At 45.0% G+C, this 18,620-nt stretch overlaps 1 protein-coding gene across 9 annotated transcripts in view; it reads right to left on the reverse strand.

The window, feature by feature from the left end:
• Window positions 1-18,184, reverse strand: part of zfyve26 (zinc finger, FYVE domain containing 26) — a 30,348-nt gene extending 12,164 nt beyond the window's left edge. For 3 of the 9 annotated variants that reach the window (XM_072677307.1, XM_072677310.1, XM_072677302.1), the window contains exons 1-27: window positions 18,096-18,184; window positions 17,317-17,394; window positions 16,632-16,885; window positions 16,066-16,141; window positions 15,893-15,976; window positions 15,170-15,635; window positions 13,780-13,904; window positions 12,757-12,921; window positions 12,219-12,307; window positions 10,865-10,998; window positions 10,590-10,781; window positions 9,436-10,071; window positions 8,954-9,121; window positions 7,840-8,009; window positions 7,215-7,458; window positions 6,358-6,621; window positions 6,118-6,237; window positions 5,431-5,601; window positions 5,084-5,320; window positions 4,885-4,990; window positions 3,772-4,601; window positions 3,476-3,672; window positions 3,265-3,369; window positions 3,006-3,128; window positions 2,261-2,434; window positions 548-797; window positions 208-300 (exon numbers count right to left, since the gene is read on the reverse strand). In XM_072677307.1, coding sequence (XP_072533408.1) covers window positions 208-300; window positions 548-797; window positions 2,261-2,434; window positions 3,006-3,128; window positions 3,265-3,369; window positions 3,476-3,672; window positions 3,772-4,601; window positions 4,885-4,990; window positions 5,084-5,320; window positions 5,431-5,601; window positions 6,118-6,237; window positions 6,358-6,621; window positions 7,215-7,458; window positions 7,840-8,009; window positions 8,954-9,121; window positions 9,436-10,071; window positions 10,590-10,781; window positions 10,865-10,998; window positions 12,219-12,307; window positions 12,757-12,921; window positions 13,780-13,904; window positions 15,170-15,635; window positions 15,893-15,976; window positions 16,066-16,141; window positions 16,632-16,822 — 5,410 coding nt within the window. In that variant the 5' untranslated portion in view covers window positions 16,823-16,885; window positions 17,317-17,394; window positions 18,096-18,184. Of the gene's footprint in view, window positions 1-207; window positions 301-547; window positions 798-2,260; window positions 2,435-3,005; window positions 3,129-3,264; window positions 3,370-3,475; window positions 3,673-3,771; window positions 4,602-4,884; window positions 4,991-5,083; window positions 5,321-5,430; window positions 5,602-6,117; window positions 6,238-6,357; window positions 6,622-7,214; window positions 7,459-7,839; window positions 8,010-8,953; window positions 9,122-9,435; window positions 10,072-10,589; window positions 10,782-10,864; window positions 10,999-12,218; window positions 12,308-12,756; window positions 12,922-13,779; window positions 13,905-15,169; window positions 15,636-15,892; window positions 15,977-16,065; window positions 16,142-16,631; window positions 16,886-17,316; window positions 17,395-17,936; window positions 17,969-18,095 lie in introns of those variants that run through there. The other 6 variants (XM_072677309.1, XM_072677308.1, XM_072677303.1 and 3 more) reach the window with 5 other exon arrangements.
• Between the last annotated feature and the right edge of the window lie 436 nt (window positions 18,185-18,620).

The following is an 18,620-nucleotide window of genomic DNA, read 5'->3' on the forward strand; positions in this document are numbered from 1 at the left end:
AATATTACAAATCTTTTTTAAGCATTTCTTAGCCCAGTGTTTGTCAACCCTGGTCCTGAGTACAGGGGGGTGTGTTAAAGACATGGAGTCCACTAAAGGACCTGCAGGACCAGGATTGTAAAACACTGTTAGCTAATGACAGTCCATGACCTATATAATTGTCATTAGTTTACAAAGCAGGTGCAGCCTGACTGCTGCGGTGCTGACCTGCTGAGGGGGGTGGGGTGTGGCTGGGGGAGGACGGAGAGCCGTCCTGAGCAGGACACTGCAGGGAGAGCTCCTGCAGACTGATGACCGAGTCTAGAAACACAAACAGAAATATGTTATTGATTACCAGACAGAGCTGTAGATACCATTTTCTTACAATGACTATGACAGGTGTTCCAGGTGGTTGCTATGGTGGTACTGGATGGATGTGAGGTGGTTACTATGGTGTTGCTATTGTGTTGCTAGGTGGTTGCATTTCAGTGTTATGCAAACATATAAAAAACATATAGTGTCATCTGTGTGTCTGCAGTGTCTACATGGGTCCATAAATCACGCTCACCGCTGCGGGACCTCTCTCTGGGGGCGTAGGGGAAGTCAAGGGCTTTGCGGCCGTACTCAGCCAGCAGTGCGTCGATGTGCTGGTTGGTGATGCCGGCATTCTGAGCAGGCAGAAGGTTCCGGAGGGTGGAGACGGCAGCCGAGGCCCAATCTACCTTCAGGTTCATCAGCAGCTGCTCCAGCATGAGCAGAGGATCCGCCAGTAGCTGGAAATAGTCCTGACGGGAAGCTTCCGGAAGCGTCAGCAACACCTGAGGAAGACACGGGCACAAGAACACTGATGATCAAGTTTTATACAGGATCGTACTACTGAGGTCACGCAAACAGCAGCTTTACAGGAGGAGGAAAAACCTTCTTAACTTTCAATGGAAGTCAGTACAGAAAGATTTTATTTTAGTCATTTTGGAGCATTTCTATTGGTCTATTCACTATAAAATTCTGAAAGATTGTAAAGAACAACTGCCAGATTCACATGTTGTCAAAATTTAAAACGGGCAAAAATGGAAATATCATTTTTGCATAAGTTACAGTGAAAATATATAACCACCCAAATTCATATTAATCTGATCCAATTAATTTTTAAGTAAATGATTAACAAAATTTGCCATAATGTTACAGAATATATTTTTAAAACCCATTAGTACATTTACCCTACAATAAGCATAGGTGGTGATTAGACTGCTATGATGCTTTATTTTATTATTTCATTTCTTTTAAATGAAAGTTGCAATTGTTTAACAATTACAATTAAGGTTCAAAATGATACAACACAGTTTGTGGCTCACCTCTATCTAAAAGGGGAAATAATAATAACAATAATAATAATAATGAATATATATCTGAAAAGTCAGTAAGAGATTACTATATAACAGTAAGCTGAAAGCAAACCAAGACACAATAAAATATTTATAATATTTGTGAATACATTAAAAAATAATAAAAATAATTTAATTCCAGAGAGGAGACCATATATTTGCCAAAACTTTTAAGATTACTGACATTGGTCAAAACTTAGTTTCTCAAGGATAAGTAAGAAGGCACATTGGGAAAAACAACAACATAGATTTAGAGATGGGGCCTGTTGAGAATACCAAATAATTAAAACACAATTCTGTGCTACAAAGAGCCGTCCTACTGAAATGGATATTCAGAAAGTACCAAGTCACTTTTCTCACAGAATGATGAATGGGCCAATAGAAATGCTCCAAAAAATGTTTGCAATGTTTTGCTTGTCCTGTAAAGCCAGAACATTGGTACCACCAGCCTTATACTAAGTAGGTCCTCCACAACAGATCTGACCTGTCGAAGCATGAACACCATAAGACCTCTAAAGGTGTCCTGTGGTATCTGGCATCAAGACATTAGCAGCAGGTGGAGCCTCCATGGATCGCATCAATGAGCCTTTTGGTAGGTACTGACCGCTACATACTGGGAACACCCCAAAAGACCTGCCTGATGTTTTGGAGATGTTCTAACCCAGGAGTCTAGAACATCACAGTTCTTGTCAAAGTGTCTCTGATTCTTACGCTTGACCATATCACCTACTGCTTCAACACATCACCTTTAAGAACTGACTTTTCACTTGCAGCCTAATTTATCCACCCCTTGACAGGAGCCGCTGTAGATGAAGCGATAATCAATCCATGTTTTTCTCTTCATCCATCAGTGGTGCTAATGTTATGGCTGATCAGTGTATGTACAACTACGCACACACCTTGGACCCTAGGTGCAGGGAGTGTATGTGGCGTCTTCGTGCCGGGGTCATCTGACTCTGAAAGTGCAGCGTGAGGTAATCAGACAGGAAGTGGCAGGCAGCCAGTCCGGGCCTTCGATCCAGAGCGCTCTCGCTGACCTCCAGAGCCAGAGGCTCAGAGAGGCTCTCCAGGAGCTGCCGTAAGAGGAGAAAATGCAGATATTACTGTTTAAATATTACTTTTGAGATGAACATGCATCAGCTACTGTAAGTTGCACCTATTGTTGACACAGATGTGCAAATGCACACACGCTAATAAAACAGGACTCTCTGGAGCAGATGAACACCATTAACCTATTTGCACCATGCCGCCTAATGCCAGCCGTGGGCTAGAGGGGTATAAAGCCTCCAGCATTGAGGAGCTGTGCAGCAGTGGAAGAACAGTGTTCTCTGGAATGGTGGATAGTGCTCCATACAATACTTTGGGGAGGAGTTGGGGAGTTGGGGGATGAGGTGAGATGGTTATCATCCAACATCCTGACCTCATTAACGCTCTTGTGGCTAAATGCAATCGAATCCTCACAAAAATAGAGCTCCAAAAGCTAATATAAAGCCTTTTTCATTGGATAGTATACAACAGAAGCAGGAGAAACTCTTTTTAATACCCTTGATTTCAGAAGAAACAATAAATGAGCAGGTGTCCCAATACTTTTGTCCATACAGTGTAAGTAAATGTGCTTTTTTGACATCACCCACACCCACATACCTGGAAGGCCTCCTCTGTGCGGCCCTTCTCCAGCAGGTAAAGCAGGTGTTCTGTCTGGAGCTGCAGTTTAGACTTCTCTGAGACAGGATACAGCTGCACCCACTGAGCACACAGCTCAAACTCCTGACAACACACACACACACACATACATACACAAAATTGACTGCAAAAAATAATTGTAGTTGCATTGAGTTGCATTATTATAATAATCATATCGTCAATAACAGCAAAAGCACTCTATAATCCAGCACAGTCTGACCCGTGTCTGCAGCAGGAGGGAGAGCATGAACTCAGGATTCCTCCTGGACTCCTCTTTCAAGTCCTGCCACGTCCTCCATTCCAACGGCGGCTGCAAGCTCAGCATCTACAGTGACGCAAACACACAAAACACATGTGTCAGCATTAGTTGCAGCCCTACCAGTGTGCATACACTATTATTTAGATGCATAAAGGACTGGGGGGGGGCTGACCTTGTGGTACATGTCAAGCTCATGTTTCTTCTGTTGCAGCTGCAGCGTAAGCGGGTTGTCCGGGCTGGAGTCACTCAGGCAGTAGCGCAGCAGATCCAGGCAGCTCTGCAGAGGCCAGCGCTCTAAACCCTGAAGAGCCACACGGCCACGAAGCTGCCAGTCCTTCACCCGAAACAACTGCTCAGTGCCATGGTCTCCTGCATACATAGCAAGGTCAATTAAGGTCAATTAAGCTCTGGAAGACTTGCCATTCACTCAAATCATTGCATGTCTACTTAATAGTGCATAGCTCTTACCCTCCAGTGCTGTGCATGCGAGCAGTCTGTCCCTTAGCACCTCCTGCTGGCTACTCTGAGCATACAGCTCCAGCAGAGCGAGAGCTCTGTCCAGTTCTCCTCCATTCAGAGCCTGCTGGAATGCTTCGGCCGCAAGTGCCTGCCCCGTCCCACCCTGAGGCCCACCGAACAACATCCCCACCGTGGCTTTCCCGCACAGAGCCGCTCCCAGCCCGTCTGAGCCCTCTGCCGAGCCCAACACTGGCTGGGCTGCATCCCGCAGGAAAGCCCTGAGCACGGGGAATTCCCGCAGCAGCGCCTCTGCCTCTTTGGAGATCTGCTCAGCATCCAGCGGTGCCTCTTTGCGCCCTGTGCTCCGGAAGTACGAGGGCAGCCCGGGCCACCCTGAGGAGGGACCTGGCCGGGCCACCTCACCCCGGGCGGCGCTGAGGCACGCTAGGGAGGCGACTAGAGGAGAGCGTGACTTTAGGAAGGACAGAGCAGACGGTGTAAGGAGGAAGGCAGAGGATGATGACGAGGACGACGATGGAGAGGGAGGGGAGATGGAAGGGTTAATTTCCACGGACACATCGGATTCAGAGCTGGGATCCGAGGCCGGGGCGGGGTCGGAGATATCAGAGAGGTCAGAAAGCTCGAGGAGGGTGGGCGCATGCTCCTGTGAATGCTGCTTGATCAGAGAGGAGATGCTGGCTGAACCAAAGGCCCCGCCGGTGGCTACCGTGATCTTTGGGGTATAGGGGTAAAATAGAGGCAGGGGCTCACAGCAGCGCTGTACTATGACCTGTTGGACGCTCACATGCAGGCCCTCTTGCTGTAGTAGAGACAATACTCTGCACACACAAACACAAAAACAGACAAATACACCAATGTAGGCTCAGTAGTAGGCTCACAATATAAACCCCGCCCTGGTTTGAGGAAATTGACAGCTTAGTCTCATCTTTAATAGCATATAATAGGACTGTGCCTGTTAAAACTGTATTGCTATGGTTCAGAGGCACAGTTGATCCCAAAAGAGGCAGCATTGAGCTGCTCTGGTTAAATGTGAGCGCTGAAATTGTATTTATTTATTTATATGTATAAATGATGTGCACAAAACCAGTCTTTATGATCTACCTGTCAGGTGCCACCTGTCTGTCGAAGAGCAGGTGTGAGAGGAGCTGGGTGGGAGACTGCAGCAGCACCAGGAGAGGATTTCCCAGCTTCACCTCCAAACTCTGATCTGAATACGCAGATGAATATAGGGGTTAGCATCGTTTGCAGAAATGGCTCTCCAAGTCTCTCGGCTTCTCATTAAGGCAACACCTTATCTCACCTTCGGATCCCAGGCTGCGGACCAACACTGACCCCAGCATGTTGATGTAGTCCAAGAAGCTACGCATGTAGTCTGGCCTGCAGGTGGCGCTGTCCGGTTCAAACGGGCAGAGCTGGTCCAGCGAGCGCAGTAGCTGCTTCATTGCAGAGCGTATGGGGTGAGAGTCTAGCTCTGATGGCCTCAGCCCGGCCTGCTCCAGCAGGGACGCTAAAACCCAGCTGCACGACTGATTCTCACCTGCAGGGCACAAGCACACAGTCAGTTCCCAACCCATCGGTAAGTACTCTCCCCCGAACATATGTAATACTCCCGACACATGGAGGGTGAGGATTGACACATGCTCTTACCAGCCATTTCTGTGGCGGCAGTCAAGGTCTGCAGAGTGGCCTCTAGGCGCTGGCTGAGAGTGAGCCGGGCAGCAATGCTCTCTTCTGTTAAAGACGGATAACAACACAGCAGCACCTCCTGAGCGCTGCAGCCAAAAGGGGCCAAAACCATACCATCCTCCCCATTACAGTCTGTATAGAGGGAGGGAGGGGGAGGGAGGGAGAGAGAGAGAGAGAGAGAGAGAGAGAGAGAGAGAGAGAGAGAGAGAGAGAGAGAGAGAGAGAGAGAGAGAGAGAGAGAGAGAGAGAGAGAGAGAGAGAGAGAGAGAGAGAGAGAGAGAGAGAGAGAGAGAGAGAGAGAGAGAGAAATAATGAGAGGATATGTTAAACACCGGACCACTAAAGACTGATGACTGAATAGTTTTTTTCATCATATTGATTCACAATACTGAACTGACTCTTCAGAAAACAATGTAATAAATCACGAAAACTCAATTCAGTTCAATTATTTTGCTTCATTAAATTTGACTCATTGAATTATTTGGTTTATTCTGACCACAAATAAGCATATAATTCACTGAATATTATTCAAAATGATCACAATACAGTATATTCTTAAATCACCGCAGTTGAGTCAACACCTCTAACTTGCATTTTACAGGCCTTAATAACACACCATTTGTGTTTATAGTCGTGAGACGTCAGTACCTGACTTGGGTGGACCTTTTCCGGCAGCTGTTCTGTTGAGGATCTTGCTGATCTGCTGCAGAACAGAAGGGAAGCCATGGATTCCTTCACTGTGAAGAAGCTTTGGATCCACTCTCACACCTGGAGGTGAAAAACACAGCAAATAAAAGATGAGCTTCTTCTCTCAGCTTTACAGAATTATCATATAGAAAGTAAACTAGCATCAGAGCAATCTGCGCACACACACACACACGCACACACCTCTGCTCTCCAGCGATGCATGCAGTCTCCGCTCGGCCGTCTCCAAAAGCTGCCGGGAACTCTTCCACAGCTGGCACTGGCAGCAGGCCAGGTCGAAGGCAGCCATGCCAGCAGGACTCAGCTCGTTCAGCAGAGGGAGTAAATGTCCCGAGGAGTCGGAGAGCTGTCGAGAGAGCCAGTAACTCTCCTCCAGACAGGGCAGTGGACGAGCGGGCGTGCTGAGGAGCCGGTCAGCCACGTCTGAGATGGAGTAAAAGGCCATCCCTGCAGAAAAGGGACGTCATGGGCACTTAATGAAACTAATAGGGTTTATGTTGGCTAATAAAGTCTGCTCCTGTAACGGGTCAGAAAATTGTAAAGAGTTAAATTAAACTACTGGATAGCTTTCACTTTTGGTTTAAAGGTAGCCTTGAACAAGAAGCTGTATGTATCTTGGGGTGACAAACCCGTGAACCTCACACTGCTGTTCCTCCTTTAAAAAAAAAATCTAGTAGAACCACAACAGAGCTCAAAAACCTAAACTGTTACATCACAGTCTTGATATTTACCTTATTTTCATTAACCTGAAAATGTACATACACTCCACCCACTAGGTTTTCAAGGGAAATAAACAGGGTGGTAAATATGCTTGTATAATAACATTTAAGCATTTTTCACCCCAACCAAAGTCACATCCTTACTATTTATACATCAAAGAACCACTTGAATACAAGTAAACGCATCCAATGACAGTTTGAAATGATGCAGCTCTACAAAAAACTGCCCATAAATATGAGTATAAGAACACTGTATTGGCAGTAAGGACTTATTGATGTTATTGTGCCCATGCATGTCCTATTTCGCGCAGGACTTCCCACCTGCTGCAGCTGCATTGCCGATGCTCTGAAGGGTGGATCTGCTGCTGCTGCCCAGTCGGCTCCGGCCAGGAACCGTGACCCCCACTGACCCCAGGCCCTCTGAGGATGAAGAAGACGAAGAGAGCGACTGGCTCTCGATCTTCTGCTCCGCCTGAGCCAGCTCGACCAGAACCTCACGGTAACGCTCCATGAAGAGAAGCTCTCCAGAACACGAGGCATTCTCCAGACCAAACATCACCATCACCTACACATCACACACACACTTATTACATTACACTCATTATTAAGCCTCATCAGGATGTGGGGGTCATTCATTATATGTCATATAAAATCTCCAAAATGGCTTTTGTCACTTCCAATGGAAGTCAATGTAAAAAGACTTTATTCCAAGTCCTTTTGGATCATTTCTATTGGCCCATTTTGACAGAATGTAAAGAACAACTGCCAGTATCACGCTCAAAAACAGCGCCAGCGACAATAATACCCAATGTCCTACATACAATTAATAGTACATGCAAATTGAGAAATCCAATTATATGTTCAACAAATGGTCTATTTTTCTAAACAATATGTATTAATAACACTGTATAATGCATGATGAATCATATGGAATGATGTTTCTAACCTGGTGGGCCTCCATGTAATTGCCCTTGCAGATGCAGGAGATTAGGAGAGACTCCGGCGGGGACAGCATGGCGGGAACCAGCCAGCTTTGAGGGCCTCCAAGCATACACCCTTCCTGCTCCACAGACACCCCTGCTGTACTGCCACCATCTGCACACATGCAAATCGTCACTACATTCCCTTTATACTATAGTGCTTTTTAATTATTGTGTTTTGTTTTTTTATGGCTATTTTAACATCCAACCAAACTCACATCAGTGTAAAATGAACCTAGGTCCAGTGTTTGTTAGCATCATTAGCCTAGCATCTCCGAACTGTAAACAAACCCCTAACAACATTACCACTGTCACCTTACCCTCACCCATTTCCCCCTTTATCTTCTTGCAAACTTGCCTCTTGTTCCTCACCTCAGTGTACATAAAGTCTACGCACTCTTAGGACGGGATGAGACTGCTGACAGATTGTTGATCCACTAAGTTGTGCCCGTGTTTTATTTTCTGTCTGACGCTGAAGAGCCAGTCTCCTGAATCCCATATGCCAAATTTCTAACAGGTGTCTGAAGTTTACTTCTTTAGTCTTATGCTGCTACTACGAGTCTAATGTAGCTAACAAGAAATATAAATGTAAATATAAAGTGACAATCATATTTTTTAAGTTAATAAAAGGTCAATGTGTAGCCTAACAGTACTATACCAGTCACAATACCTTTCAAACAATACACTGTCCCAGAAATAATTGTAATAAATTACCATTTTATGCCATGAAATGCATGTGTCCCAATACTTTTGTCTTTTATGAATAATGGCATGCAAGATATAATGATAATATAATAGTAAAATAATGTAATTATAGCCTTTTAAAGAGTAAAATATGAACATTCAGACACTGGAATTTGAATATTTTTTTATATCTTAAATAAAAAAAACAATTAAAATAAAACCACTGTTTTTAAACTCCAAAAGTCCATATGCCAGTTAATGGGCTCTTCTTGTAAACATAATGAGCAATACCAAGACCAGCGAAAATGTCTGGGGTCATGTCCAGAGACTGTATGGTAAGTCAATAACATATTTATCGTGACAGGGGTAATTACACTGAGGACAGTGCTCACTCACCTGAAGTGCTGGCGCTGACCTCTCCGTTCGGTCGCTCTGAGGAGAAGCGCTGTTCAGAGCGATGGCTTCGACTTCGTTTCTTCCTCCTCAGGCCAGAAACCTCACTGCTGTTGGCGCGTCTCAGGGACCGAGCTGAGCTCACTCCGGCGGGGGGCAGAAGTGCTCCACCTACACACACACACACACACACACACACACACACACACAGACACACACGAAAACTGTGAAGACTTAAATATAAATACATATTTTATGTCTATGTAGGCTGGATGCATTACAGTGCCTATAAGACCAACACTGTATGTAAATAATGTCTGTTCTGATTGGCTGCCCTCAAACTACAGCAAAGTGTAACAATGTCTGCTATCTAGGTTCTGAAATTCTCAATGCCATCAGAAAAAAGAAAAACTTCAGCCACTGCTTTGAGTGGGTCTATTGGAACGGGTAGTCATTAGTATTGTTAGTGATTTGTAGTAACTCACCCGCCACGTTACCCTGGTTACTAGTGATGATCTGTAGCCTCCATTGTGCTTCGGCCGTTCGCTTGGATAGCCTCTGCAAGCGTGTGCTGAACGTATCCACGGAAATGGAACAGGCAAGGCTCTCTGCCAGCTCCGCCTCGGCACCCAGTGCCCGGCCATCCACCTGACCGAGTGCAGACATACCCTCCAGCCCCTCCCTCAGCAGCCGCAGGACGCCCTCCAACCCACAGGCGTCCAGCAGAAAGCCCCGGCACCCTGAAACCAGGTGGCTCAGCTCAGGTAGCGCATGGCTGGAGCTCACACTCCAACACTTTCCCTTACTTTCTGGCTCTCCAGCAATTCTCCACTGATCTGCTGGCCCTGCCGGCCCTACTGACCGGTCCTCCTTTTCTACTTTTGCACCGCTGTCCTCCGTGAGCTTGTCATTGCTGGTGTTCTCTCGTCCCATCTCTGCAGCAGTACGGTTCTGGGTCACCGTACTGGCGGCACACGGCTCCATCTGAGGGCTGAAGTCGGCGTCAGTCAAAAAGAGAAGAGAAAAGACGTTCTCTAGGAGCTCCAAGCGGAATACTGCGGGAACTGCTTCCAGGTAGAGCTGGCACTCCGAAAGGTAATGTTGGAACAGTGACGAGTGACCTGGAAAGTAAATCAAATAAAGTAAATAATTGTCATTTAAATGTACTTTAACCACTAGATTTTTTTTTAAATCAACCTTTTACACCCTCTCAGGCTCTTGGAATTCTCATATGTAAATGAGATCTGTTCTTATTGGCTACCATGCCAGTGTGAGACACGTAAAAAGCAGCCCAGACTGCAACATTCCTCACAACGTGACCATAGAAAGACTGCTTAAAACACAAGTGGCCTTTTAACTAGTATTTTTTAGACATATCTCTACTGCCTCGCCACTCATGGCTTAGTTTTGTCTGTGAGATGCTTCTTTTCAGCAAAATAGAGAAGGTGCTGATCAGGGGTGGGCAATGGGGGCCGGCCCCCTAATTTCCTTGCTCCAGCAGACCTACTAAACTAACAGACAGCTGATTTAAGAGTGTGTGATGCTGATGAATGACCCCTAGTATGTCATTGCTGTCCTGCATCTTAGTTTTACAGCTACTGAATCTGGTGAAGGGGCAGCTCATTTAGTGTACACACACCTTCAGTTTCCTGCGTCTCCTGAGCCGGTTCCCTCTGCCGTGCATGCAGCAAACCGCAGTCTGAGCAGCCGGAGTGCGTGTGAGCGTTTACACACACAGCATAGACAGCGTACTTCATGGCGCAGAAGCCTCTGAAGAGGGTGAGGTTCCGCTGGACAGCGCTGTTGTGAGTGTCCCCCAGCGAAGGGTCTCCTATGAAACAGTAGAGTAGTGAGCATGTGTACATATGGACGTGTAGGATTGTATATACTATAATTTTGTTAAGTGAGTGGTACCTGCTGCTTGCAGAAGCTCCAAAACTCTCCGCTCTTCACACTTGACCAGAGGAGTGAGAGAGTGCAGCACGTACAGAGCAGAGTGGTGATCCAGAGAATGCAACTGAGACTTTAAGGCCTCATGGGATATCCCTCTATTCATACAAACAGACACATATTTGCCATCTCAAATGTTTCTTAATTAGAATATGATTTTAAATCTAGCAATTTTCATATTTTATTTAGCTGCATCTTGGAGCAGAACAATAACCCCTCCAATCTCTCCCACTTCACTGTTACTGACTAATATAATGTACAAAGTCTAATCCTGCCAACAGTGCAGATATTATATTATGACCCAGGCAGTTTAATAAAGGCTGTGGGTTGTGGTGCTGCCAAAGCATGAGGATCTGGAGCTGAAATAGGCCAGCATAAGGCAAGCAAAGCTGGCCATGGCTGTGGAAAAATAGTACTGGCAAGCATCCACATTCACATGGATTAAATCTTACTGCGCTGTTGAGGACACACAGTAATGACAAAAGTATTGGGACACACCTCATAATCACTGAATTCAGGTGTTTGATTCATTCCCATTACCAAAGGTGTGTACGATCAAGCCCCTAGTCCTGCAGTCTGTCTTTCTTCCACACATCAGTGAAAGAACGGGAGGTTCTGAAGAGCTCACTGAACTCCAGCGTGGTTCTGTATGTAATAGGAGACACCGCTGCACCAACAACAACAAGTCAGCTGGTGAAATTTAGACCTTCCCTCCTAGATCTTCCTCCATCAGCTGTGAGTGGTGTTACTATTGAACAGTGGAAGAGTTTAGGAGGAACAGCTCACAGAGAGCAGCTCAGCCACAGAGTGTCTGTCAGACCACGTAAAGTTACAGAGCGGGGTCAGGGCCGAGTGCTGAGCTCAGAGCAGAGGGCAGCAAAGCCTCCAATGCTGTTAGAGCTTAGAGCAAAGGGGGACCAGCTGCTTATTAATGCTTATGGGTTTAAAACGATATGTCAGAAAAGCTCATATAGATGGAATGTGGAGGTGTCCAAATACCTTTGTCCATACATGTATATAGTTTGTACTGTTTTTATATGTCTAAAACCAAGTTTTTCTTTATATTTAATACATTGTCTGATGAATGGACCAATAGAAATGATCTAAAATGCCTTGGAATAAAATCTTTTTACATTTTTGGACATACAGATTGGACATACAAGTTTTTACATTACATACATGTAATTTATCATCCATTTATACACACATTTTAAATGAACTGAACACAGTGGTGGTGGTGTTGTTCTAGTAATGAAGCCATATGAAGAGCATGGAGAGGAGCCACTGAGGATCACCCTCACAGGTATGTTGCACTCACGGGTTGTTCTTGACACACCATTCCAACACTCCGAGCTGAGACGAGAGTACATTCGCAAACTCGCCAAGTACGGTATCATTAGCCTGGGCCTGCAGAAAGAGAGGGAGACAAAATTTGCCTTGGGCACAATAGAGAATAAAGAACAGGTCTGTGTTTAGCAGTGATTATCCCACTGACATCACCTGGCACTTCAGTTTCAACTGTGTGTGTGTGTGTGTGTGTGTGTGTGTGTGTGTGTGTGTGTGTGTGTGTGTGTGTGTGTGTGTGTGTAAGACCAGCTACGCAAGACCACAGTTCATACAAATCGTACTCCGTAGATTACTTTTCAAAGCACACCGTATCTCAGACATTCAACGCAGCAGCATGAACAAGATAAAGCACATGACCAAGTCTCCACTCTGACTCTTGCATTATAACTGCTCCAGCCAATCAGGATGGGATTAAAACTGAAGCTTTATGGGTGACGTATTAGTTCAGTTTATAGCTAAAACCTTCAACACCTTCTTATGACAACTGTTTTGATATTCGGAACTCTGACCTGCTGCTGGTGCAGAATTCGGAGAAGCGTCTGGGCTGAGTCGAGGCTCTGGCAGTGCTTCCATCCCAACAACAGTAGGAGACGGGACAGTGGCTGAAACTCCGCCTCCAATAAGGCCTCCAGCTTGGAAAATTCCTCCTTCTTTATAAGGTCAAGCCCAGTTACCTACAAACAAAACGAGACGTTACCACAACACACAAAACGAACCCAGAAGGGCTCCCGGGTGGCACAACTGTCTAACTGTGCATTCACACTAGCAGAAGACAGAGCGACCAGTCATTTCCTATGGGAAAATGTGATTTGTGGCCACGATGTTGCAACAAGTGGAATGCGACAAATGGGAGTTTCCTCAACTTTATGCATATAATTGAAGATGCAGTGAAGAGGCTTTCCAAACAACTGGCTCTGACCCAATTTTTTGCTCCCATCAGCAAGTAGCTACTGTTTATACAGAATTGTGTTTATAGGTTCATGCCGTTTCATGTCATGTCAATGTTTAAGAGCATGAGCTTGCTTGTAGCATGACAGCAGCATTATTTATATTCTGACTGTTTGACACGTGTCATAATTTGTTTAATTTTATACAATTTATAAAAAAAATAAATACTTTGGATATATGACTTTTACTATGCATCACATTTTATACATTTGAAATAGACTGCTCAAAGCAGAAAACAATAAAATGCGTAACTTTGTTTATTATTACATAATATTCTATATATTATAACCTTATTATAACACAATAATATGAGCTAAATTTGTACTTAGGTAATTTCAAACTAAGAAATCTGTATGTATTTGTCTTGGACATTCAATATTTATATATTTTTAAAACTGACTTAGAAATTCCTTATTTGGGCATAATGCTGACTACAACAAGAAGCACTAGACTGACACAGGGATTCCCCCAAAGGGAAGTGGAAGAGAGCCTGTTATATAGAGATGTGAAACAGCAGGACTAACTAAGTAATACTGTCCAGGCTGGTCCTGACTGTTGGCTATCATTCACCTGCGGGCACTTACCAGCACCTGCTCCAGAAAGTGCTTTCCACTACTCAGGCACTCAAAGTACATAGCTTTCCAAACTGTCGGCCGGTCACTATGACAACACAGGCCAAGCATGACCCTCTCTGCTTCAGGTAAGTCTGCTTTAAGGAGACACACACACACACACACACACACACACACACACACACAGTTAGATAAGTAGGCCACTAGAGCTGCACAACATATTGATAGTTAGTCAGAAATCTTCAATACTTATACACAGTCATATCAGTACACTATGACACTGACACGGTGGCGAGTGTGTTAGTGTGTGTGTTGCACTGGTGGATCAGACATCGGATCAGACAGAGCAGTGTTGCTGGACACTCTTACCACGTTGGTCCACCTTGTGCAACACACACACTAACACACCACCACCATGTTAGTCAGTCAGTGTCACTGCAGTGGTGAGAATGACCCACCACCCACATACCAACTGCTCTGTGGGGGTAGCCAGTCCTGACCACTGACACACAAGGTGAAGGGAGGCTAACAAAGTATGCAGAGAAACTACATGGGCTACAGTCTGAAATTATAGAAATACACAGTGCTCCTATATAGGAAGTGGAGCTGGGCATGGGTTGGTCCATCATATAAAAATCAAGGGTGGTCATTATATTCTCCTACTATTACCAATGATATAGCAATATAATTAGAATACACATCAGAAGTACTTTGTCTACACTGTGCAGCTCTAATAAGCACAAAGAGTGTGGCTGCATGTAAAATCAGCAGCAGCTGAGCCGGTAATGGCCTCATGAGCAGAAGTGTGATGTGCCGACAGTATGAAGCCTGCACATTAAGCCTTCAACTCCTCTCACTTCCCTAAAACACAAAACCCACAAGTAGGCCACATGGAAGTGGCTTTAGGGCACGCAACACACCACTTGCTTAAATAATAGGTGCCATGTTTATCTCATCATGGTTGAGAACAAGGAGTCTTGATAATCGCAGTCTTGACTCGTTATATTTAGAGGCCCAAATTTACATAAACCATTGCTACAAATCCAGGAAAGCAAGTGGAGGCAAGGCTAAAAGTTAACCAGCTACACTGTCTTCAGCTTGCTAACAGCACATCACGCTGGCAGGACACATCAGGAGGACAGCAGCACTGTCTGGTAAGATTTTTTTTTTAATATTATAATATTTATATTTATATTTATTTGTTTATTTATTTAAATCTGCATGTTTTATTCTGCGGAAATAACAGGGTGGTAAATAGGCTTGTTAATCCAGATCTCACCCCCACACACTTACTATTTATACATCAAACAACAACAACTTATGTTGGTATGCAAAAAAATGCACCCTTTAATACCCCCCCCAGTCAATGTGTGTAATCCTTAACCCCTCATGTTCTCCTCACCTTGTGTGTGTGGTGCCTCTCGGAGCAGTCCATCCCGGAGCAGCCTGAGCGCTGTGGAGCAGTACAGTGTGAGAAGAGTTTGGCTTTGTGGCCGCAGGAGGCACCCCAGCACCCTCTCCTCACTCAGGGGTCCCTCCCGGGCGCCCCACAGCCCTTCCCACAGGGCCTCCAACTGGGCTCCGGAGCCCCCGGCACTGCAAGGCAGCAGAGCCAGCATGGCACACACCTCCTCTGCCCATCCCTCACTCCGTTCCGCTGCAGTCACACGCTTCAGAAGCTGCTGGAGGAAGACGTCCTGCAGTCCACGGCCCCTTAGGAAACCAAGCAGAGCATGAGCCAGCCGCGGCCTGCCCCGGGACAACAGGGAGCTGACACAGGAGAGAGCAGCACCACTCAGCGGGAGCACAGGAGGGCGAGGGTCCTTCTTCTCAACAAACTCAGAGTCTAGGAAGGCCTGGTGTAACTCCTGGGAAAATAGGAACGGAGAAAGGAAGAAGCTTATGTGTTGGGACTACATTTATTTATGGTTATATATTAAATCAGTGTTATTTTATATGTATTGAGTATTGTGAGTATTCTGGGAACTTTTTTTTTATATACATTTATAATATTTATACATGTCATTCTGATTTGAAAGCCAGTTTAAATCTCTCAGTTTGTGGTCCAAAATGTAGCACCTCCCATTTTTTAAGAAGAGAAGCCGAAGACAAGCGAGAGAATCACCTTCAGTACAGTCAGAGGAACCTCCTCCCCGAGCTCCTCTAAAAGCAGCAGAAAGGCCAGCTCTCTCCTTACTGATTCACACACCTGCAGAGAGAGAGAAAAGAGAAAGATGTAAGACAGGAAAACCCTCACAAGAGAGAACCGTGTTCTGAACCATGCTAGAAACACTTTACCTTGTCTTTTGAGTGTTTCTCAAGGACCTGCAGCCAGTACCAGGCCAGTCTGTGAGGGCTTCCCACTGTATCCCACCTACAACAGACACCATAACACACAACACTACGTTAACCCAGACCAACATCCTCACATCCATAAAACAACTACGTAAGATACACAACATAGTCAGTTCAACCAGCAGCAGCTCGATTTACTGAACACTCCTGGTTCCTTAGCCAATCACAGGTGTGTTTCTGTCCTCATTAGCATGGCTGCAGTTAAAGCAGCAGTTCTTCAGATTTTTGATTTTTTATTTTAACTGAAAGCAGTAGTGGAGAGGGGCCAAAACATTGTAACTAATGTAATGTAATGTAATTCATTCATTCATTCATTCATTCATTCATTAACTAACTAACTAAAACAGAGACAATACACATTCATCATCATCATCATCATCATTTCACAGTGAGAGCGTGCCAGATTTAGCCAAAATGGCTTATTTCCATCTGCAGTCCCTGGGATGGATGATGCTATTTAAAGTTAAGGACTGTTAACTCTGTCTGCTGCCTCTAAACGTCCTACTTACTGCAGCTGGTAAGGGTGTGTGACGATGGCAGTAATGATGTCGCTGGGTTCCTGCGGGACGTCTCCAGCGGCCTGGCCGAGCTGCTGGACGCACGCGGCCGCCAGCTCCCACTCTCCATGCTGCAAACACTGCGTGAAGAAGCCGAACAGGTCCTGCCTGGAGCTCTCCTTCTCCCGGCCAAACGGGTGCATGGCGGCACACTTTCCAGCCTCCGACTGCTTAGGTCACTGCCAACAGTTACCAGACTTCCTCATCTGTAGTGAAAAGAAAGGGAAGATGAAGAAAAAATAATTTCTAACAAAAACGAGCAGTAATATGAAAAAAAGGGTGCAGAATTTCCTGAAAAGAACCCCTCTCCAACTGTTAAGCACAGGGGTGGATGGATCATTCATTAGGACTGCGCTGCAGCCAGTGGCACTAGAAACACTTCACTGGAAAAGAAACCAGACTCTGCCTCTGCATGAATATATAACTCCTGCGTTCATTCAGTGAAAATCAGATTTATCAGACTTATTAGTAAACAACTTTGTTTACTGTGGTAGTTCTTAATGCAGTAAACACTTACCAACTGTTTGTTTACATGCAGCTTTGCTTACATTGCTGCACTTAATCAATATAACTTGCTTCAAAATCAGCAGTTTCAGCTGATAATAAAAATACTATTCTGAGCATCGGAGATCGTTACCGTGTATCGTTGACTGTTTATCGTGTGTTTAACCGTATCGTCCAGCCCTACCTGACAGACAGCTGCCGTTAGCAGGACCTGAGGAAGAGGCGACAAGACTTAGAAATGAAACACCGACAAAATGTGTAAGATTAAGGAGGAAATAGGGGGAAAGTGAGAGTGTCCCTGCTACAACGGGTCAGTTATCTTTCTAAAGGGCTTAATTCGCTCAGTTCTGCTAGCGCTAGCTAGCTAGTTAATGACACAGCAGGCTTTCCAGAACGATTTCAGCTGTAAGGGGATGAAACATCAGCCTGAAACGACACCAGCTAACTCCACACCACTTATATAGTGCTAAAATCCCCCACCAACGCGAAGCTTAAATTGGGAAATTGTCCGTTCCACCTTAAGAGGTGCAGCGGTTGCATGGAGGTGCAGCGGCAGTTAAGGTGGACCGGACAATTCGGCTGGAGAAGCTGGAGAAGCTGCAGGCAGGCTTAAGGGCTTCATAAATACAGCTCGCGCTAGCTTGACAACATATCACGAGGACACAGAGTCGATTAAAATAACAATAACTAGAAAACACTGAGAAGAAAAAACAAAAAAAAATAGAGAAAATAAAACATTAATATTATATTAACTTCATTTTTCAGCAGTGCTGTCGGCAACGGGCGTCTCTGTGATTTAAAAAAAAAATACAAATACAACCCCTACCCTCTTCAGATGTTGGAGAAAATGCCTCAAAATGTGTTGTAATAATAATAATAATAATAAATAATAATAATAATAAACGAACTCACAGTTTGCTTCGTTTTGCAGGTTTAATGTTTACGTCCTCAACATCAGCCGCGCGGCCATGGGCGCGTTGACGTAGCTACGATCATGTGACCTCATCAGCTGAATCCGAGCCACGTGACTCTGCTTGCAAATTAAAAGCACGGGCACTGATTTTGCTTCAGCGATTAGTTATTTTGGTCCACAATTAAGCATCGAAACCTGACCTCGCTTGTGGCTGAGTGCAATCAGATCCTCGCAGCGATGTTCCAGATCTGCCTATTCAGCCTACAGCTGTTTTGCCTTGCCCATTCACACTTGGGTTAGAGGGGTGTTTTAGTCTGGACAGCCAATTCAGTTATAAACTCACAGCCTAATCAGAATTGGAGCTTTTAAAGGGTCTATATTATAGGACAAATGGAGGGGAGGGGGGTAGAAAGTGTAGTTTTTATATATTTTTTAAATAAAACGTGTGCAGTAGTGTGTAGCCTTAAAAAAGCTGTAGGCCCAGTCTATAAACAAAAGCAAAAAACAAAATATATTGTTTTTGT

Source organism: Salminus brasiliensis, chromosome 4 (genome assembly GCF_030463535.1).
Source record: "Salminus brasiliensis chromosome 4, fSalBra1.hap2, whole genome shotgun sequence".
Classification (NCBI taxonomy): Eukaryota; Metazoa; Chordata; class Actinopteri; order Characiformes; family Bryconidae; genus Salminus; species Salminus brasiliensis.